The 23,881-nt window shown below is 40.6% G+C and overlaps 1 protein-coding gene across 6 annotated transcripts in view; it reads left to right on the top strand.

Moving 5' to 3' along the window:
• Positions 1–313: 313 nt before the first annotated feature.
• Positions 314–23,881, top strand: part of PLA2G12B (phospholipase A2 group XIIB) — a 34,654-nt gene continuing 11,086 nt past the window's right edge. For 2 of the 6 annotated variants that reach the window (XM_044239759.1, XM_044239760.1), the window contains exons 1-3: positions 314–649; positions 13,577–13,665; positions 17,571–17,736. In XM_044239759.1, coding sequence (XP_044095694.1) covers positions 439–649; positions 13,577–13,665; positions 17,571–17,736 — 466 coding nt within the window. In that variant the 5' untranslated portion in view covers positions 314–438. Of the gene's footprint in view, positions 650–13,576; positions 13,666–17,570; positions 17,737–18,707; positions 18,816–22,329; positions 22,751–23,881 lie in introns of those variants that run through there. The other 4 variants (XM_044239756.1, XM_044239755.1, XM_044239754.1 and 1 more) reach the window with 4 other exon arrangements.

The following is a 23,881-nucleotide window of genomic DNA, read 5'->3' as shown; positions in this document are numbered from 1 at the left end:
GGGTGGCAGAGACCTGGGGACAAGCTCTTGTGTCAAGCAGCTAGCAAGCCCTGAAGAACCAACCTCAAAGCTGATCAGTAGATTAACAAGCCGGTTGCGGGCAGAATTCCGGTTGCTCCACTGCTCATGCCTCCTGCAAGCGGCCAACATCTCCCTGCTCCCGGCCTGTGGAATCCCCTTTGACGTGTTCTCGCTCACTGGCCATCCCTCAGACAGGCCCTCCCACTGGCTAGCCTTTGCCCTTTCTAATTGCCCTGATCTCATCCCAACCTCCATAGCTGTGTTTAAAGTCCACCTCTGGGGAACACACAGATTGAGTGTTTGAGATAATCCCCTTCCCAGTCCTGCTTGACATCTGGCCAGCAGGCCGCGGACCTGGACTTCCTGGGACGCTGGCTGGGGTTTGAGGAAAGACCTCAGTACCTACCTGGCTTCAGGATGAAGCTGGCCACCGGCTTCTTGATCCTGTGGCTCGGCCTGGAGGGTGGCCTGGCTCAGAGTGACAGCAGCCCCGAGGCTGAGGAGTCCTATTCAGACTGGGGCCTTCGGCACATCAGGGGCAGCTTTGAGTCTGTCAACAGCTACTTCGATTCCTTTCTGGAGCTGCTGGGAGGGAAAAATGGAGTCTGTCAGTACCGATGCCGATATGGTGAGTGCACACATGGCTTCTCCTGGCGGACTGCGGACAGCTGGAGCGGGCGCCCCGTCTGTCATGCTCTTCTCCCTGTCAGCCCCCTCCTAAGTCGGCCTGCCAGACTCAACAAATACACACACAGGACTCCCGGTGAAATTTGATTTTCAAATAAACAACCAATAATTTGTTAACGTATTTGAAATATTTGGAACCCCCTCACGCTGACAAATTATTGCTTGTTTGTCTGAAATACAAATTTCACTGAGCTTCCTGTATTTTTTCTAACAAATTTACTCCAGGGAGCCTGGTTCCCTGGGGCCATTTTAATGAATTTGTTATGAGGCCAATTCTGAGGAAGAGGAGGTCGGGGGTGGTGGGGGTGGTGGTGGGGAAGATGAGGGGGTCTCTGGGAGGAGTTCCTAGGGATTAACACTGGAGATGAACATTTGGAGAAAATTCCACCAGCCGGTGAAACAGCTTCCTCAGTCACACTGTGCTAAGCTTGGAGATGGAGTCTCCTTTTTCCCTCATGCAGTTCACACCTTCTTTCCAGCTCTGTCCCTCTCTGAAGTGCCTCAGTGTGTCTGACCCTCCCAGGAGGGCGGTCCCTGCTGCCTCAGTCAGCGAGGGCAGGCCTGCTGGGGGTAGGGAGGGCTTGCTGCCAGCCCTCTCTGCCCACCATGGGACGAGCCCTGAGCAGGCCTCGCACTGTCCCTCAGGCCTGGCGTCCGATGTACAGTTGTGAACGGGAAGGAGTTCTACGTTGCCTGAGTTGTAAAGAGCGGACCTGGGCACCAGGGTGCCCATGTGGCTGCCAAGCGTCGTCCCTGGTGTCAGGTCTCCCTTTTCTGCACCGGAAGTCTTGGAAGGGCAGCAGAGAGTGGGGCCCTGGACCTCACAGCTGGGAGGTGGGGATAACTTTAAATGCAGCCGAGCATGTTTTCGAAAGATACACAGTTTCACGTCGCATTCATTTTATGCTTTAGTTTATCAACTATTTCATCATGAGATTAGATGAAAAGAGTGAGTCAGGCTAGTTTAGCAGGAAACCATTTGAGAAATATTTTCTCCAAACACTTAACAGATAAAACGCAGCTTCGAGAGCGAGAAAGAGACTCAAAAAACCTGCTTAATTGCTGGACTCACCCCTTCCGTCTGGCTCACTCCCTTCTACCTTCGAGCCAGGGACATCACTTCCTGACGAAACACAAGTGATTCAGAGACAACGGATCATCCTTGCAGCAGAACCAAAAGTCTCGCAGGACACATGTTTTAACCACATACAGTTATGGTGAACAAAGGAGCTGCATCATCTTTGAGATGATCCCTTAGGGTAAAAAGTCGTCTGTGCTAGGACCTCCTGGACCACTGGCCCCCTCCTTGTCCAAGATGGGTTGGACACACGCAGGGCAGCCTTGTCACTGGACTGTGCTCACCCAATCTGTATCAATTCCCCTATTGAATAAACACAGGTGCTGTTTTCCTGCCCGGAGGCAGTCAGAGACTCAGGTGTGTGCTTTGGCAAAGACATAACCACAGGAATTTTTTTTAGGAAAACAAGAATCATACCTTCTTCCTTCTCTAGCAAAAGAGCATGAAAAGATTTCAGCAAAATTTGGTTATAAGCCTCTACCTCGGCAGGGTCAGCAGTCAGGGGTGGGGGGTGGGGGATAGTCAACAGAGACATCGCAAGAAGGCAAATAACTCCACTCTGAAAACAGAGCCCGTAAGGAGGGGCCTGAAAAACACGTAGGAAATACGGGGTTAAGCCTTATTACCTTTGGAACTCAGTGGAGCCGAGAACCTGGGAGCTGTGGCCAAACAGTACGAAATATCCTCTCAGGTTGACTGTGAATCTAGCAGTCCTTGGAACAGATAATGCCTAATAATTAACTGGGTCTCTGTCCTTTCGCAGTTTGCTTTTTGATACACCTCTTGTGCTTCTCGCTTTAAAACAGTGGTTCTCATACCTTCTCGGCCTTTTGGCTAAGATCAAGTGTAAAGCAGTGGTTCTCAAACTCCCGTATGCTTTGAATCATTCGGTGGGCTTGTTTATAAAAGACTGCTGCCCCGACCCCCGCCCCCTCCCCCCGCCCCGCCTGCCACCATCCCCCATGTTTCTGATTGGGTAGGGCGGGAGGTCAGGGATTGAGTCAGAGAATTCGCATTTCTAAGAGTTCCCAGGTGATTCTGATGCTGGGGGTCCCAAGACCACACTTCTGAGAGAGAGGGAAAAAAAAAAAATCTGCTTTGAAGGCTGCAATCTTTTGTCAGAAGAAATAATTTAGCAACAATTAGCCTATAAGAAAAAATTTCTATTTGATAGGTACTTAGTCACTACTTAAAACTGTAGTTCTCTCTCTTAGAAAGCCCTGCACTTAGCAAGCACCTGGGAGCTTTCGAAACTCCTGCAGCCCAAACCAATGTAATCCGAATCTCCGTGGGTGGGAGACCTCAGTACTTTTAATGTTTTCCAGGTGATTACCAAGTGCAGTCAAGGTATGGAGCGCTATTTTAGGAGGTCTTTCTTGGAGAACTTCAGCCCATGGGTTGTTCTGACAGTGAAGGCATATTTGTGTCCTACAACATCGCGTCAACGTTGGTTTCCCCACTTCTTAGATCTATAGCAGCTTATTTTCATGTCAACACACAAAATCTGTAATTGCCAAGGATCCGGCTATAAATACAATGAGATTCAGCAGGAATCAATAACAGATGTAACCCAACTGCTATGTTCTGGAACTGCACAGGTGGTTCTTGAACCAGACTTTGAGAAATCACTAGTAATGGAAAAATCATGGGTTTGAACCGTGGGTGGGGGTGCGGGAATCCCATTGCCCGCCAGGACCTTGGGCAAGTTACCTAACGCAACTTTTGCTGAGTCACGTTGACAAATAATGTTAATAACACCTACCTTACAACCCACAGGTTGTTATAAGAATTAAAGAAAATATATTTAAAGAATTAGTGCTATGTATGGAGCATGCCAGATACCGAACAAATTTTATAAGTGTGATGAGGAAGATGGTCTGATGAAGAGGTTAACTATGTATTCGGATTCTTCCCGTTCTCTTTCAAAATAAAATTTTAAAACACAGAAACCCCAGTGGCTGGACAACACCCTCTCAGCTTCTGGAAGAAATCATTGCATGATAATTTAAGTGTTCTGTGCCTTTATAAAGGTCTCTGGATGAGAGCATCTGGTCCAGACTTTCTGTGTCTCGTAAAGCCTGGTGGAAGATACTGTCCACATTCATACTTTAATAAAAGGACCTCATGGTGAATTTCTTCTTGGGTTTAGTTCTAGAAAGCATATCTCTAAATATCAGACTTGTTTTTTCAAGGGGGCTTTTTATGTGTGAAATCTACAGCAAAATCTTAGGAACCGGTGAGTTTGTATATTTTTCCAGGGAAGGGATTCACAGCCTGCATCCGATTCTTATGGGATCCATAGCCTGAGAAAAGGAAACAGCCGCTGGTTTAGAGGCAAAGATTGTTCTCGTGCTGAGGTGACCAACTGTCCCGGTGTGCTGGTGATGGAGAGAGGAGAGTCAGGGTGGGGGTGGGGATTCCTGGGATGTGGATCACCAGTACTAACACAAGGACAGTCCCAGGCAAACCAGGACAAGTTGGTCATCCTCCCTCCTGCAGTAACGTAATCTGTTTTAGTGACTGAAATAGTTTATTTCTTCAGTAAAATTGTCGTAGTTCTGCTTTGTTCCCTTGATGTGCTCCTCATGCTATAGTTGAGTGTTTCTGGAAGGATATACTTTCTTTTTTTTTTTTTTTTAAGATTGATTTATTTATTTGCAAGAGAGCATGCACACTTGAGACCGTGCATGAACGGGGGAGGGGCGGAGGGCGAGGCGGAGAGAATTTCAAGCAGATTCCCCGCTGAGTGTGGAGCCCAATGTGGGGCTCATCCTAGGACCCTGAGATCATGATCTGAGCCAAAATGAAGAGTAGGACACTTAATGACTGAGCCATCCAGGTGCCCCGGAAGGATATACATTCCAAATAAAGTACTTTGATTCTTTAGAAGATTTCTAGTGGAGCACAGCTGTTGCAAGAGCCAGCTGGGTGGGGAGAAGGGACACACCCTCCCGGGGAAGACAGAACCCTTGACCTGGGTTGTAAAGCCCAGACGTTTTTACTGTTCTTCTCAGTGACTTGAACTGAAAGGAAAGAAAGGTTGGGTCTGGGAGGCAGTGTGCGTAAGTGAGGCAGAACTCTGGTTCCGTGGCTAACCCTCCTCCTCCTTCTCCCTCTTTTGTCTGTTAAGTGTCTGACGTGTTTTATGGTATTTCACTTTGTTCAGAAGGTTTTTCATTTTCAGGAGATCAAGCCTGTCAGTCTTTATCTTCGTGGCTTCTCCATGTTGTGTCTTACTTAGCAATCCATCCTCACATCACAATTATAACAACCTTCTGCTGGTTTGTTTTCTGCTAAAATGTAATGAATGACTGTGGCTGTGCTCCAATTAAACATTTTTATGGACACTAAAATTTGAGCTTCATATAATTTTCACATGACACAAAATATTATCCTTGTTTTGACTACCCCTCCACAACCATTCAAAACTATGAGAAGAATTTTTAGCTGGCAGGCTATACAAAAACGGGCAATGGGCTGGTCATTGTTTGCCAACCCCTGCATGAGAGGATCAAGTGGTCAACCTCCCACTCCTGTAAATAACCAACACCAGAAAATAAAATTAATCTGTGGACATAGTACATTATTGATGCTTAGACTCAAAACATCAAACTGCAAAGACTCAATGCAACTCAAAATAACTCAAACTATAAGTTGAGGATATAGTAAATGATTTCTGCCCAGATTCAAACCATTGCCTTTTTTCTTAGAACTTTTCTCTCAAGCTTCATTCCTAAGTGGAATTCCTACAGCTATCATGAACTATTAAGTAAAAAAAAAAAAAAATCATCATAGCAGGACAGGTAGGAAGTGTCTGGAGTTGGAGTTCCATTAGCTTTCAAACTGGTTTATTAGAATTTTATCTTCTGTGAGTCATCAAGTGCAAAAAGGCAGAGGGTAACCCAGGAAACTGCACTGCATCTGTTGCAAAAGCTCTTAATCAACAAAATTATTAAAGAGAAGTTTTATCACAAAATTTACACATTTGTTTCTTCATGAAAAAATCTCCCCCCTAATTTCTATAAAGCTCGTATGTGTGGGACATTTGTAAAAGAACAATTCAAAGAAAAAATAAAATCGCCATAATCATCTCACCTAGAAGAGATGAGACAATTCACATTTAATCTATGGCATAGTGTGATTATATTCATATGTGTAATTTGATTGCTAACATTATTTAATACATTTTACCCATTCCCAAATCCTGGTAATTCTCTCTTACAGACACACACACAGACACGTGCACACACATCGTAGGTTGGTACTTTATCAGTGTAGGTTACATTTCTCAAGAACTTTGAAAAGTCATGTAGGGGTTACTGGTGGCCTGGCAGGCTCCACCAATAAGCACAGTTCCTCTCCATTACAAATAAGTAATGTTGGATGAAAAGAAAGCATTTTTTAAAAATACACCCTCAGGCTAGAGTGGCATAAAGGGAAACCTATATGTTCCAGTTGGAGGGGAACAGCAGTGCCACAGGGGTGAGTGGGGGCTGAAGATAAAAACCTTGGAGTTTTTAGTCAGAAACATATGTAGACTCTAGGAGGGGAGGAATGACTTTTAATACTCATACAAAGAGGGGCTTCTTCTGAAGCTGAAGTCTTTCTAAAATATTACACACCATGTGAAAAAATAATCCAATGTGAGGGAGATGCAGGAGACACTAAAAACTGATTTAGCATCCCAAAGACTGGAAATCATAAAATAATATAACAAGAATATTTGAAATTATTAAAGAAATAAAAGAAGGACTAGAAAACATAATTTTTAAAAACCCAGAATTCAGTGAAAATATATAGATTTAAAAGAAGGATCAAATAGGATTCCAAGAAGTGAAAATTATAGTCATTGAAAGAAAAAAACTCAGTAGATGGATTAAATAGCAGATTAGTGAACCTAGAGAGAATTTTAGTGAAATGAAAAATGGACTTGATGAGCTAGACAAAATTCAGTACAGAGACAGAGAAAAAGATGGAAAATGTAAAAGAGAAGTTAAAATATATAAAAGATAGTGTTAAGAAGATTTATCATGGACACCTGGGTGGCTCAGTGAGTTAAAGCCTCTGCCTTTGGCTCAGGTCATGATCTCAGGTTCATGGGATTGAGCCCCACATCGGGCTCTCTGCTCACCAGATAACCTGCTTCCTCCTCTCTCTCTGCCTGCCTCTCTGCCTACTTGTGATCTCTGTCTGTCAAATAAATAAATAAAATCTTAAAAAAAAAAAAAAAGAAGATTTATCATTCAGTAATATGAGACCCAGGAGGAGAAATTGGAGAGAATGAGGAAACGAAAAAATTCAGACAGTGGCTGTGAATTATCCAGATGTGTAGGAAACCAGGCCTTTGGATCATTCCAATCAGGAGAAGAGTATATAATCCACACCTAGATACAGTGCAGTGAAACTGTGAGGACATGAAGAAATTGGAATTCTTGTGCAGTGAAGGTGGGAATGTAAAATGGCGTAGTTGCTGAAGAACACAGTTGGATAGTTTCTCAAAAAGTTCAGCATTGCCTTACTATATGACCCAGCAATTCCACTCCTTAGGTATATGTCCCCAAAAGAATTGAAAACAGATATTTAAACAAATACTTGCATACTAGTGTTCACAGCAGCACTCTTCACAATAGCCAAGAGATAAAAACAACCAAAATGTCCATCAACGGATAGATGAATAAAGAAATTGTGGTATATCCAGAGAATGGAATGGTATTCAGCCATAAAAAGAACAAAGTACTGATATATCCTATAACACAGATAAGCCATGAAAATATTATGTTAAGTGAAAGAAGGCAGTGACAAAATGTAACATATTGTGTGATTCCATGTATTCAAATATCCAGAATAGGTAAATCCCAGAGACAAAGCAGATGAGTGGTTGTCAGGGGTTGGGAGGAGGAGAGAATATGTTTAATGGGCATTTGGTCTCCTTAGGAGGGTGATGAAATGTTCTGGAAGTAGAAAGTAGAAAGGAAGTAGAAAGGTTGCACAACATTATGAATGTCCTGAATGCTGAACTGTATTCTTTAAGATGAAAATGTGAATTTCACCTTAAAAGAAAGAAAGTAGACAGACTTCATGAAAATGAAAAGCTTTGGCTATTCAAAGAATACCATCAAGAAAGTGAAGAGACAAGCCACAGAATGGAAGAAAGTATTTGCAAAGAAGACATGTGTGTGGCCAATAAGCACAGGAGAAGATGAACAACATTATTAGTTATTAGGGAAATGCAAATAAAAATGACCATGAATACCACTTTACACTCACTAGGATGTCTTTAATCAAAAAGATTATAACAAGTGGGGAGAGGATGTGGAGAAATTAGAACACTTACACATTGCTGCAGAGAATGTAAAACTGTGCCACCTCTTTGGAAAATAGTCTAGTAGCTCCTCAAAATGTTAAACAGAGTTAGCATCTGACCCAGAAGTTTTAGTCCTCTGGGGAAATGAAAACACATTGTCCACACAAAAAAGATTTTTTGTAAAAAATGTAGTAGCATTTTTTATAATCACCAAAAAGTGGGGAAAACCTCAATGCGCATTATATTTACTGAAAACAAAGAGAAATGAAATACTGATCCATAGCTACAACATTGATGAACCTTGAAAACATGATACTCAGTGAAAGAAGCAGACAGAAAAGGTCACATATTGTATGATTTCATTTATGTGAAATGTCCAGAATAGGCAAATTTACAGAGACAGAAAGTTGATTAGTGATTGTCTAGTGCTGATAGATAGGCTCATCTTGGAAGAAACATACCTCCACTTCTGCCATATTCTCTACAGCGTATAGACCAACCCTGGGACAACACATGAGGGCATGGACACCAAGAGACGGGGATCACTGGGAGCCATCTTGAACCGTGATCTCGTATACACGTCCTACCAGAGAAACAAATACCAAACAGATTGTGGCAGAGACTGCTTCGTGTCTCCTATTATCTTCCCCCTTTTCTATAGTAATAAGTCCCTCCTCCCCAATTTTGAGCTGGGCTCACGGATACCTATTGAAAAAAGACTTGAATTCCTAGCCCACTTTTGCAACTAGGTATTGCTGTTTGATTAAGTTCAGCCAAAAGGAAATACGAGAAAGTCATGTGTGTACCATTGTGGAGTGTTTATTTTTATTTTTTTTAAGATTTTATTTATGTATTTATATGAAAGCAAGAATAAGAGAGAGAGAGCACCAGAAGGGGGAGGGTCAGTGGGAGAATCAGACTCCCTGCTGAGTAGGGAGCCCCATGAGGGACTTGATCCTGGAACTCCAGGATCATGACCCAAGCCAAAGGCAGCTGCTTAACCAAATAAGCCACCCAGGTGCTCCTGGAGTGTGTTTATTAAAGAGTGGGGGCTGTGACCCTTCTACCTCCTCTTTTTATCCTGCTGCTTGTAGTATGTATGTGGTACCGGAAGCTCCATCTTGAGCCATGAGAGCCGGGTTGCATTCTAGGGCTGGTAGAGCAGAAGGCTAGAAGCATCCTGGGTTCCAGAAAAGTGCAGATTTGCCATATGGAACTTATGATCCTTAATTCTGGATTATGATATATTCTATTTAGTTTAAGCATCTGAATAATACACTATGTGGGGAACAGATTAAATGAATGGTAAAAGTTATAATACTCTGTTGAAGGACATGAAGGAAGACCCAAGTAAATAGAAAATCATATTATGCCCATGTCTGGGGAGATAGAATATTCTAAGAAAAGTCAGTTGTCTACAGAATAACCTATAAAGTCAATGTATTTTCAATCAAAATCCTGCACTATCTCTTGTAGAATTTACTAAGTTGACTCTAAAATTTAATTATAAGACAATAGGTCCAAGAATAGTCAAAAAAAGAATAATAAGGAGTGAGGGCTTTAAAGCAGAGACTTGTATCTAAAATTAAAACAAGGGAGTGTAAAGGGGGCTTCAACTGTACTTGTAACATTCAATTAAACAAAAAATATGGATAGCAAGTTTGGCTATGTTAACATTAATTATGTTTGTGTAATGGGTACATGGGTATTTGTTTCTCTGAAGTTTTTCTTCAATTTTGAAATATTTCATATTATCAAATAATTAAAAATGAAATACCTTGTAGGAGAAGGTAAAAGAAAAGAATGATTAAAGAAATACTATGTGCTTCACTCTGAAGATTAATTCTTAGCTGATTTCCTTGGTCTTTTCCTCTGTCTTGCATTTCCTAAAAAAAGGCAAAGGAATGTAGTGGAATGGAAGAACATGGGCTTTGGAGACATAAAACAAGAAATCTGGATTTATATGCCATTTCCCCCATTTGGCACACAACTTAGATAAATTACACTCCCCTTAGTCCCATTTTCCTTATCTGGATAACAGAACAAAAATACTCATTGCCAGGACTGTCCTGCAAGATTCTCTTTACCTATGATGACTACCATTGATAACACTGACAAAGCGTCTCTCTACAGAACTGCAAGATTATAAAATAACTCAAAAGCCATGTAGCAGAAACCAAGAAATTATAAGCCTGTCATATTGTTTTGGCTTAGTTCTATGATACAAAGCTTCAAATACTGCCTGGTGATGTTTTCTTTGCTCTTTGATCAACAATGCTTTGCTTACATTTATGAACCTTGCAAAATTTTCTTCAAGTTATTCCAAAAAATTTTTGAGGTACTGCTAAAGTTCTGATTTGTTAAGCATGTGATCAGGCAATGTTCTGCTTTGTCTTACAGTGGATGGAGGAGATTTGATTTATTTATTTATTTATTTATTTATTTAAGAGAGAGAGAGAGCACAAGCAGGGGGAACAACAAAGGAAGAGGGGGAGGGAGAAGCAGGCTTCCCATGAGGAGGAAGCCCAACAAGAGGCTCAATGCCAGGACCCTGGGAACATCACCTGAGCTGCAGGCAGATGCTTAACTGACTGAGCCACCCAAGTGCCCCTACTCGATTTTGTGTTTAAAAATTTACCCATTCATTTTAGTGAGAGAGAGAGCATGAGCACAAGCTGGGGGAAGGGCAGAAGGAAAGAAAAAGAATCTCAAGCAGACTCCCCACTGAGCAGGGAGCCTGACGTGGGACTCAATCTCATGACCCTGAGATTGTGACCTGAGCTGAAATCATGAGTCAGATGTTTAACTGACTGAGTCAACCAGGTGCCCCACTATACCTTGAGTTTAGTTCCATTTTGCCATAGACCTGATCTCCAAAGTCATGTACTTAAGAAACATTAGAGAAAGGCTTGTATTATTAAGTACTCCCCTCTTAGGACCACACTTGCTGTATCCCAAAGGTTCTGAACTGTTGTGTTTTAATTTTCATTTGTTTCCATGAATTTTTAAAAAAATTCTTCTTTAATCTTCTGGTTGACCCATTCTTTCTTTAGTAGGATGCTCTTTAACCTTCATATATTTGTATTCTGCTCTTCATCCTTGACAACATCTGTCATTTCCTAACTTGTTAATTTTAGCCATTCTGACTGGTGTGAATTATGGTTTTGATTTGCATTTCCCTGATGGCAAGTGATGTTGAACATTTTTTCATGTGTCTGTTGGCCATTTGTATGTCTTCTTTGGAGAAATATCTGTTCATGTCTTTTCTCCATTTCTTTTTTTTTTAATATTTTATTTATTTATTTGACAGACAGAGATCACAAGTAGGCAGGCAGAGAGGGAGAGAGGAGGAAGCAGGCTCACCACTGAGCAGAGAGCCTGATGCAGGGCTCAACCCCAGAACCCTGAGATCATGACCTGAGCTGAAGGCAGAGGCTTTAACCCACTGAGCCACCCAGGTGCCCCTTCTCTCCATTTCTTGACTGGATTGTTTATTTTTCGGGTGTTGAGTTTGATAAGTTCTTTATAGGTTTTAGATATTAGCCCTTTATCTGATAAGACATTTGCAAATATCTTCTCCCCTTCTGTAGGTTGTTCTAGTTTTATTGACTGTTTCCTTTGCTGTGCAAAAGCTTTTTATCTTGATGAAGTCCCAATAGTTCATTTTTGCTCTTGTTTCCTTTGCCTTTGGAGACATGTCTAGCATGAAGTTGCTGCTGCCGAGGTCACAGAAGTGCTGCCTGTGCTCTCCCCTAGGATTTTGATGGATTCCAGTCTCACATTTAGGTCTTTCATCCATTTTAAGTTTGTTTTTATATGGTATAAGAAAATGGTCCAGTTTCATTCTTCTACATGTAGCTGTCCAATTTTCCCAACACAATTTGTTTGAAAGACTGTCTTTGACCATTGGATATTCTTTCCTGCTTTGTCAAGAATTAGTTGACTATAGAGTTGAGGGTCCATTTCTGGGCTCTCTATTCTGTTCCCTTGATCTATGTGTCTGTTTCTTGTGCCAGTACCTTGAAGTACCAGAGTCTGTACTTGTACTTGTACTAGAGCTTGAAGTCTGGAATTGTATGCTCCTAACTTGGGAGCAACCAATTAATAACAAAATTAAAGGAATGCATTGATAATAATACAATAATAGTAGGGGACTTTAACACCCTACTTACAGCAATGGACAGATCATCTAAGCAGAATCAATAAGGAAACAAGGACTTGGAATGACACACTGGACCAGATGGACTTTATAAATATATTCCGAGCACTCCATCTTAAAGCAACAGAATATACATTCTTCTTGAGTGCACATGGAACATGCTCCAGAATAGATCACATACTGGGTCACAAGTCAGTTCTCAACTGGTACCAAAATATTGGGATTATTCCCTGCATATTTTAGACTACAATGCTTTAAAACTTGAACTCCATCACACTCGACTGCCACTGTTGGTGGGAATGCAATCTGGTGCAACCACTTTGGAAAACAGTATGACTTCCTCAAAAAGTTAAAAATAGAGCTACCCAATGACCCAATTGCAGTACTAGGTATTTATCCAAAGGATATAAGCCTAGTGATTCAAAGGGGCAATGCACCCCAATGTTTATAGCAGCAATGTCTACAATAGTCAAACTATGAAAAAAGCCCCGATATCCATCAACAACAGATGAATGGATAAAGAGGTTATGGTACACATACACAATGGAATATTATTCAGCCATCAAAAATTTGAAATCTTACCATTTGCAATGAAGTAGACAGAACTAGAGGATATTATGCTAAGTAAAATAAGCCAGTCAGAGAAAGACAAATATCATATGATTTCACTTACATGTGGAATTTGGAGTCAGACACGCTACCATTGCGTCACGAGGTCACTTACATGTGGAATTTAAGAAACAAAACAGAGGATCATTGGGGAAGTAGGGAAAAATCAAACAGGACTAAAGAAGAGAAGGAGTCAAACCAAAAGAGACTCTCAACTACAGGAAGCAAACTGAGGTTGCTGGAGGGGATGGGAGTGGAGGGATGGGGTAACAAGGGTGATGGGCATTAAGGAGGACGCGTGATGTAGTAATGAGCATTGGATGTTATACGCAACTGCTGAATCACTGACTTCTACCTCTGAGACTGATAATACACTATATGTTAATTAACTGATTTTAAATAAAAGAATAAAAAATGAAAATTAGAAAATAAAAAATAAAAACAAAACATGAGAATTGTTAGTAGATGAATGCTCATAAAATTCTTAGAGATTAGGAGAAAAACACCAAACCAGTCTGAAAATTATTACCCTTTTATGACATTATCATCATTATCACCATCATTACCACCTAACTGGGATGTGACTATCTGGTGAGGAATGATGACTTTTAAAGGAAAAATTGAATATGATTTTAGATAATTTTTATTCGATGAATGTTCCCAAATGCTTAATTTCTAAATATTTCTCCCTGCTTTTTTCCTCTCTTTCTCCTGCTAGGAAAGGCACCCATGCCCAGACCCGGCTACAAGCCTCAGGAGCCCAACGGCTGCAGCTCCTATTTCCTGGGTCTTAAGGTACCAGAAAGTGTATGTACCACCCTCATTATTTTCTTAGTTGATTGGTTTTAATGAAGGGAAGTCAATGAGTTATCCCTGATGGGCATGATCATTTATGGAATATAGTTGGGCAGTAAAATGGTTTTAAATTGGAGGGATGCCTGGGTGACTTAGGCATTTAGGCATCTGCTTTTGGCTCAGGTCATGATCTGAAGGTCTTGGGATTGAGTCCCGCTCAGCAGGGAGCCTGCTTCTCCCTCTGCCTGCCACTGTCTCTCCTTGTGTTCTCTCTCTCTGACAAATAATAAAGTCTTCAAAAAAACTGGACACAGAGTAAGGGAGATAATTTTCAAAGAATGTATCTGATTTCCTCTTATCAGAGGCAGCTGTCCCTCGGATAAGACCTTGTGTAATGAACTTGAAAATCACCACTGCAAGTATAAGCCAAATTTTAAGGGCTCAAACAAAACTTCCTATGAAATCTAACAAGTCTGACTTACGTAGATTCAGTGAGACTTTTCCCGTGATGTGCTGGAGTCATTGGCACTGAGCAGCAAAGACTTTTGTAAGTGGTTGATTTCATGCTGGTAACATCAGATCAGCTATTAAGAGTATTAAGATCACAGAAATCTACACATACCCACCCACATACAAGCATCCAGCCCCCAGCCGCAAACCCCACCTAGGCCCTTGCTAAACATTTCTCTTCATGCTGCTGGCCATTTCTCAAACTACTGACCTCCCCTGAAAACAAATAATAAACTGATTGATTTTAAGACCTCTTGGAGTCCCCTTTATCTGTTTTACTTCAAAAAAGAGGAGTGATGTAAAATGGAGGTGGAGAGATTTTACATCTAAGCTATGATTTTGAATTCTGCCTTAATCAGGCAGAAATTTCACTTTTTGGCTGATTCAAAAGATTTTACTTTGTAATAGTTTTCTAAGCAGCATAATGTTTATTCTTCTATCAAAAATGCTGCCCCCTGGGGCACATGGGTGGCTTAGTCGTTAAGCTTCTGCCTTCAGCTCAGGTCATGATCTCCGGGTCCTGGGACTGAGACCCTCATCTGGTTCCCTGCTCAGCGGAGAGTCTGCCTCTCCCTCTCCCTCTGCATGGTACTCCCCCTGCTGGTGCTCTCTCTCAAATAAATAAAGAAAATCTTTAAAAAAAAAAAATGTTGCCCCCCAATATGGCATTTTTGTGCAAATTAGGAAAATGTCTCCTTTCCTCTTCCATTTGTCAGAAATTTATCCTAATATACCAGTTGTTAGAAGAGGAAATTTGCCATTGACTAGACATTTTTCTTTCTCTTTCTTTCTTTCTTTTTCAAAAGATTTTATTTATTTATTTGACAGAGGGAGAGAGATCACAAGTAGGCAGAGAGGCAGGCAGAGAGAGAGGGGGGAAGCAGGCTCCCTGCTGAGCAGAGAGCCCGATGCGGGGCTTGATCCCAGGACCCTGGGGTCATGACCTGGGCTGAAGGCAGAGGCTTAACCCACTGAGCCACCCAGGTGCCCCATCCATCTTTCTTTTTCTCTTTCTTTCTTTCTTTCTTTCTTTCTTTCTTTCTTTCTTTCTTTCTTCTTTCTTTCCTTCCTTCCTTCCTTTCTTTCTTTTTTACAGATTTATTTATTTATTTGAGAGAGAGATTATGAGAGAGGGAGGGGAGGAACATAGGGAGAGGGAGAGAGAATCTTTAGCGGGCTTCTGCTGAGCACAGAGCCCAACAAAAGGCTGCATCCCATGACCCTGAGATAAGAACCTGAGCCAAAACCAAGAGCTGATTACACCACTCAGGCACCCTGCCTAGACATGTTTCTTAAGAAATGAACAAATCCATGATGTCTTGTGGGGAGCTGTCCCCTTTGATAGGATGCTTTTGCACATTGCACAACCCGCATGGCCATAGGCCCAGCCTTGTCCACAATCAACAACACACGTATGGAGACAGAGGAAAGGAAATCTTTTCAAATATTTATTTATATTAGAGAAATCTCTTTTTTGGCTCTTATACTTGATACCAATTTAGTAGCTATGGAAGCAGTATTCAAATTGCTATAGAAATGTACAAGTGGATGGAAATTATTAAGATGGACACATTACTGCTTCAGCAAGGCTTGACTTGTGAACAAATTTTTCCCTTCCTCATTCTTGAAACCTCCCCCTCCCCATCACTGTTTTTCTGTAGAACCTTTGTTCTAGGAACTCGGTATGGATGTTAATGCTTAGTATCGAGACGTGGATGGCTGGCACCGGTGGCTGAAGACATAGGGGACACGGCTGGTAGCATGAACCAGATTCCTACTGACACTGCCCCGATCCTGTATTTTCCTATACATCCTCTCTCAGCCTCTTACCCCAGGATGGGCGTGAAGTCTCGGAGCCATTGGCCTCCTGCCTGACAAAGGAGTAAACTATGTCCCTTCTTTATCCCCAAACTGTCTTCATATTACATATCTTGGCAACAGAGCCCAGAGGTAGTTTTCAACAACAGTAGGCACTTTATTTTGGGAGTAATGTCATTTGGTTTATTGGTACAAGTATTGTTTAGAACTAGTTCATGTATTTCCAATTTAGTTGACTTGAATGATAGCAACAATACTCACTGAATTTTCAATTACCTCTGCTGGGGTATATGTTTAGTTGGAAGCATGAAGTGTAAGTAAAATGGAAGGAATCAGATGATAGGAATCTGCCCTGAAATGCACAGCCCAGGCTGTTGCCTTGTCTAATGAGTTACATTAACTCTTCATGTAATCATCTAGGTTTTTTTTTTCTTTCTTTCTCTCAGAAGGGCATTTTAAACAGCCAATGTCCATATTCTGCCCTTAGGTGACCTTGGAGTAAAAGTTCAAATAATGGACCATTTAAGGTGGAAAGGATCTATAATAACTGCTTAATCAATCCCTCCCCACCCATACCATGAACCCAGATTTTCATAGTCTCCCCTCAGGTCCAAGACTCTATGATCAAAAGAACCACAGAAGATTGTAAGATGCTGTTCCTATGTCTAGACGCCCCTGATCCAAACTATTTCACAGAACACAGAACCGTCACTTTCTGCAATCATTCATTCTATCGTGTCTTTGCCTTTATCAGAGTCTTTATCAATTCTTACCAGTTACTTTGGAAGTCAGGGCCCTCCACCAACTCGCCTTTCTCTCTAAGTAAAAAGTAATAAAAAACACAAACAAATACATCTTTGCTAAGCCCTTGAAAGACTAAACAAACTGACTTGCTCATGTATGATTTGCTTGTATATGGTTTGTTCTCCTTTCTTTACCTGCTACACCCTAAGTCTACCTTCATCCCTGATAAGCTTCTCCAAAAAAACCCCACAAAAAACCATGTAAAGTTATCAGACTCTAGATGTGGCATTCAATGAACCTCGTTGCTCAGTTTATGCCACAACATTTGCAACTGTTTATAGGATGCTTAGTACATGTCCGTGTGTGTTTTAGATCTCACCATTGACCGCAGTCTGCCCTTGGTCAGGAGCCACACATTCTAGGCCCCACCCTGCTCCCTGACACATACACACACTTTTAAAAAAGTGTGGGATGGGTCCCTAATAGATGCTGGTGACCTCTTGACGAATGGAAGCTTAATTTTTCATACCTCTGAGCCTTCAGATGCTTTGCTCAAGCAAAATCTCATATGACATCGCTTTGGGTTGAATTCAGAGGTCCTGCAGCTCTTCCTTCTTCACCAACCTTCTTCACCTATCAGAGTTGATAAACTAAAACTAAACCATGATTGAAACTTAACATCCTGTCACTGTCACCCGGATGGATTCTCTCAAGTGTCTGGTCTTTTGGAAAGGATCTGAATGTGTAACAGGAATTTGAGGGCTGGCTAGTTCATAACAAGGAGGGCAAGGTTGCCTCAGGTCCTTGGTCTGAACGTGGCATTTTCTTCCTTCACTTTTCCCCAGATGGACTTGGGCATCCCAGCAATGACCAAGTGCTGCAACCAGCTGGACGTCTGTTATGACACTTGTGGTGCCAATAAGTATCGCTGTGATGCCAAATTCCGATGGTGTCTCCACTCGATCTGCTCTGACCTGAAGCGGAGCCTGGGCTTTGTCTCCAATGTGGAAGGTAGGTATCTTAAGGACGTCTGCTGGTGGGCGGGGAGATCGGCTCCTGTGTTCATACAGGAATGTATCCAGAGTCCCTTTCCACAAAGAGACCATTAGAGCTCACCGAACTTTCTTTCTAGAACACTGTGACAAACATAAGAAGGGTGAAGGAAGATTCTGGGCATTCCTTTACTAGGGTTCTTGTTGCCCTGCCCAGGAGCTGCTGGCCCCACTCCTGATGGACAGGGCCACACCAAAGTCTTCCCAGAGATATAAAAATCTATCCTTTAAGACTGGAGAAAGAGTTGCCCAACTGGCTTTGGCTATTCATTCCACGATTAAATAATTTTCCATATCAGGAGTTATTCTGTATAGGACCGCTTGGTTTGGTTTAAGCCCTTTTTTCCTTATTTTGTTCTCAATTGGGCAAAGAATTTTTAAAAACCTATCCTTTCTATGTAAAGCCCTGTGTATTCTTGAGGATAATTATTTTTAAACAACTGCTTAGCTACTCAGTTTCTAGCACTGATTGTGTAATTTATTTTCCCTAATTCGCCTTAGGAAAAGCTTTAATCATTTAGTTTCCAAAGCCAGAGCATTACATCCAGGTTTTAGTATTATGTAGTTTTAGATGGCAAAGTTCGACATTTAAGCTTCTAAGGAGCTGGCCTCAGCCACTGAGAAAGTCAGCAGTAGAAAGAATCTTGTATTGTTTTCATAGATTAATGTCTGGAGTGTAGTCGTAAAGGGAATGTGTGAAGGCTTGAATATATGAATAATTAATTAGGCCCCATAAAAAGGAGTATTACTCTATCCGTACTGACAAAAGGTGAGTAAGTACTTGTTTCTAATCTAGGGTCAGGTCAAGTTACTTCCTCTAAGCAACATTCTATTGATTCTTTTTCCTAAATATCTCTTTGACATACCACTTGCCTGGTTACTGCAAGTTAATCTAATCTCTGGGTCCCATCCAATCTATTTTCCCCATAGGGACCAGATATATTTTTGTACCACATGAATCCAGTCATTTTTATCCTCTGTGTAAGTTCTTCAATTGGTTCCTCTTCCTTGGGATTAAATCTAAACCCATATGATATATGTAGCCTTTTCTGATCTGGCCCTATCCTACCTCTCCAGCATCATAGTGCTTATTTAGGATTTCTCTCCTGACTTCTGCCATTCCAAACTCCTTGAGTTGATGGACTATAGCTTTCTGCTTGGAACATTCTTTTTTTTTTTTTTTAAACATTTTATTTATTTATTTGACAGAGATCACAAGTAGGCAGAGAGGTAGGCAGAGAGAGAAGGAAGCAGGCTCCCTACTGAGCAGAGAGCCCGATGCGAAGCTGGATCCCAGGACCCTGGGATCATGACCTAAGCTGAAGGCAGAGGGTTAACCCACTGAGCCACCCAGGTGCCCCAGATCTTTGCCTCTTTTTAAATTGGGTTTCTTGTCTTTTTATTATTGAGTTGTAAGGGCTCTTTATATATTCTGGACATATGTCTCTTATTGAATGTAGATTTCGCTAATATTTTTCTCTCATTTTGTGTTTTTGTTTTTACATTCTTTTTTTTTTTTAAGATTTTATTTATTTATTTATTTACTTGTCAGAGAGAGAGAGAGCAGAAGCAGGCAGAGTGGTAGGCAGAGGCAGAGAGAGAAGCAGGTTCCCTGCCGAGCAAGGAGCCTGATGTGGGACTCGATCCTAGGTCCCTGGGACCATGACCTGAGCTGAAGGCAGTGACTGAACCGACTGAGCCACCCAGGCACCCTTGTTTTTACATTCTTGATGAAATTACTTGTAAAGCAGAAGTTTTACATTCTGATTAAGTCCAACTTATCTATTTTTTTCTTTTGTTGCTTCTACTTTTGGTGTCATTTGTAAGAAAGTTTTGTAATCAAGGCTTCTCTTGATTTTGACTAGATCATGATCTCAGGGTTGTGAGACTGAGCCCTGCATTGGGTTCCATGTTCAGTGGGGAGTCTGCTTGAGATTCATTCCCTCTCCTTCTCCCCCTGCTCTTTCTCTAAAATAAATAAATCTTTTTAAAATATATTGAGACAAATGAAAATGAAAATACAACATTCTTAAACTTATGAGATGCAGCAAAAACAGTTCTAAGAGGGAAATTCATGGCCATAAATACCTATATCAAGAAAAAAAGAAAGATCTTGAACAAACTCTAGCTTTACTCCTCAAGGAAATAGAAAAACAAAAGCGATGGAACCCAAAGTTAGTGAAAGAAAGGGAATAACAAATATCAGAGCAGAAATAAGTGAAATGAAGGCTAAAATAACAATAGAAGAGATAAATGAAATTAGGAGCTCTTTTTTAAAAGGTGAACAAATAGGCAAACCTGTAGCTAGACTCACTAAGAATAAAAGAGAGAGAACTCAAAGAAATAAAATCAGAAATTGAAGAGGAGCCATTACAACTGATACCACAGAAATACAAAGGATCACAAGAGACCACTATGAATAATTATATGTCAACAAGTTGGACAACAGAGGAGAAATGAGTAAATTCCTAGAAACACACAACCTACAGAGACTGAATAATGAAAAAATAGAATCTGAATAGACTGATCATTGAGCGTGATTGAATCAGCAATTAAAAATCTCCCAACAAATGAACAAGATGGATTTTTAAAGTGGCTTCAACATTTAAAGAAGAATTAATCATCCATTTAAATAGCTTCATCATTTAAAAAAATTAATACAGGGGCACCTGGGTGGCTCAGTAGGTTAAAGCCTGTTCCTTCAGCTCAGGTCATGATCCCAGGGTCCTGGGATCAAGCCCCGCATCAGGCTCTATGCTCTGCGGGGAGCCTGCCTCCTCCTCTCTCTCTCTCTGCCTGTCTCTCTGCCTACTTGTCTATCAAATAAATAAGATCTTAAAAAAAAAATCAATACCAATCCTTCTCAAACTCTTCCAAAAAACAGAAGAGGACACAACACTTCCAAATTCACTTTATGAGGCCAGCATTACCCTGATACCCAAACTAGACAAGGACACCACAGGAAAAGAAAATTAGAGGTCAATATCCCTGATGAACATACATGCAAAAACCATCAACAGAATTGTAGCAGACCTAATTCAACAATACATTAAAAGGATCATACATCATAATAAAGTGAGATTTATTCAAGGGATGCAAGGATGTTTCAACATCAGCAAACCAGACAATGAGAAGCAACACATTAACAAAATGAAGGATAAATATCATACAGTCATTTCAATAGATGCAGAAAAAGCATTTTAATGAAATTCAATATCTATTTGTGATGAAAACTCTCAACACAATAGGTATAGGGGGAATATATCTCAACATAATAAAGGCCACACATGACAAGCCCACAGTTAACATCATGCTTAATGGAGAGAAGCTGAAAGCTTTCCCTCTAAGATTAGGAATAAGACAAGAAAGTTCACTTTCACCACTTTTATTTAACATAGTATTAGAAATATTCTAGCCAGAGAAATTAGACAAAAAGAAGAAATAAAAGACATTCAAATTGAAATGGAAAATGTAACATTTTCACTATTTGCAGATGACATGATATCATATATGCAAAACCCTAAAGACTCCACCAAAAAACTGTTAGAATTAATAAATTCAGTAAAGTCGCAGGATACAAGACTAATATACAAAATCAGTTTTGTTTCTATACACTAATAATGAATTATCAGAGAGAGATATTTAAAATTTTTTCATTTACAATTGCATCAAATGAATAAAATACCCAGGAATAAATTTAACCAAGGAGGTGAAAGACCTGTGCATTGAAAACTGTAAGACACTGATGGGAGAACTGAGAATGACAGAAATAAATGGAAAGATATTCAGTGATCATGGATTAAAAGAATTAATATTCTTGCAATGTGCAAACTACCCAAAACAATCTACAGATTCACTATAATTCCTATCAAAATTCTAATGGAAGGTGTTCTGAGATACCTTCCCTAATAACTCTTACCCCGAGAGAGAGAGACTCTTTCTGTGGGTTCCCATACAACCTTGATGTCACTTCCATAATGGTGTAACCATTTGTTTACCTATCCATCCTGTCCACCTCTTTGTCCAAACTGTGAGTACTTGGATTGGGATCTCTTTGGTCTTTGTGTCCCTGATGCCTAAGAGAATTATTGACCAACATACATGTTTTTCCAATGAGTGAATTGTTACTCATCCCACACTTGAACAGAAAAAGTTATTGGAAACACAGTAGAGTTATTTAGGGAGTATTCTGCAAAAATGATAGGGTTTCCATGGAGTGAGCATAGTGGTATGGGAGCTTCTGATTGCTAAACATGATTTTGACCTGGAGGCCCATAAAAGAAGGGTATCCCAAAGTATATTCTGCTTTACTAGATTGAATAGAAGCTTATGAAAAAGCTTCTCTTTCATGTATGTTTTTCTTTTTAATTCTGTATTTGCAGTCAAATGCTCTACCCCTGAGCTATACCCCCTAATTCTGTATTTGGATTACTGCCTTTACTTTCCTCCAGGTATCATGTAATCCTTGGAATTACATTGCTTCTTAAAATTACTCAAACTACTTGGGGTAGTCTTGTATGTTAACCTTTTATCTCTCTTCATCTTTTTCAAGTAGCCTGTGATTCTCTGGCTGATACTGTGTTCAATACCGTATGGACCCTGGGCTGCCGACCCTTTATGAATAGCCAACGGGCAGCCTGTATCTGTGCAGAAGAGGAGAAAGTAGAGTTATGAGAAAGAGGTGATCCCTTCCTGGTTTTGAGTGACACCACGGCTCTCAGTCTCTGAGATGGTAGTGTGGCAGATGTGTCTCATCCTTGCTTCCAAAAGTTTGGATATCACAAAGCAAGAGAAAGAAAGCCTTGTTCTACTGCTGAGAAGTGAGTCCCATCCCTTGAGGAGAATTGGAAAAAAGCCATGGAGTGATTTGAAGACTACTCTTCATTTTAACAATGGTTTTTCCAACTGAGACACATTTTCCTGGCAATTCAGTTCTTAGTTTAAAGACTAAAATAAAGACTAAAATACTGGGATTCCTGGACTTGGTTTTTATATTCACAAGTGAAATATTGGAGAGTCCACCCATTTGGGAGGTAAGGACTTTCCTCTGGTCCATCTTTCAGTTGCCAGTAAGCATCTCACATTTAATAAATAGTACTTTTAGAAAAGAGATGAATGACTTCCATTCTCACCACTCTGCTTCTGTTTCACTTAGAGGAGAACAGAACCCATCCTGGTAAGTTCCACCATTGATAACCATCATTCCCACTGGTGTTGGAGAGATGAGAACAGGAGGGCAAGGTCAGAGACTTACCTGGATAAGGCCAATGAAGGTGGAGGTCAGATGGAGTTAGGTCTCTGAGGTTCCATTTTTTTTCTTCAATGAATTATTCCTGTTGATATTCTCAATTCCTAAGTGGTGTTAGTATCATGTTAAAATCTGAGAAGTATGTGGTAAAAATTGCCACTGAAAATAGCTAGGAGAATTCCCTGAAATCTTAGGGGTTACAAACAGTCAATCCCTAAACTATGGTTCTCAATCCTGATTGCAAATTAGAATCACCAGAGGAGCAGTAAGAAACAAAGAATCTCTGGGCCTGTTATCTACCTATTGGCATTTTATAAATGCTCCCCACCTGATTCTGATGCACTGGGAAGGCTGAGGTCCACTAAGGTCAGGGATTGGCAAGAGAAGCTCATGGGCCAAAGGAGGCTTCTGCTTCTGTGAGGTTTTATTGGACCACAACTGTGTTTTCATTTGTTTACAGCCACTCCTGTGCTACAACCTCAGAGATAAAATAGTTGTGACAGACTGGCCAGAAAGCCTAAAATGTTTACCATTTGGCCCTTGACATAAAAAGTTGGCCAATTGTTGACCTAGGTCATTCTGTCTTTTCTCTTCCTTTTGTTGATTTTACTGGTTCCATTAAGAATTGTTGATGATAACCATTTCTAAAGAGAACAAGAAAAAAAAACTGTCTCTTGATCTTATGTAAAGCCATAAAATTAATTGACATATTAAGAAATTGGATTTAATTGCATCTAACATTTTAAATACAAAATTGCATATAAAATTTATTCCTGTGGTTTATAATATTTATTTCAATAAAATTTATTGAGCATCTACCTACAAAATGGAGTATGGTATAATTTTACAAAATGGA

Source organism: Neovison vison, chromosome 2 (genome assembly GCF_020171115.1).
Source record: "Neovison vison isolate M4711 chromosome 2, ASM_NN_V1, whole genome shotgun sequence".
Lineage (NCBI taxonomy): Eukaryota > Metazoa > Chordata > Mammalia > Carnivora > Mustelidae > Neogale > Neogale vison.
The sequence above is the reverse complement of the archived record's forward strand: the minus strand, read 5'-3'. Positions and strand labels throughout refer to the sequence as shown.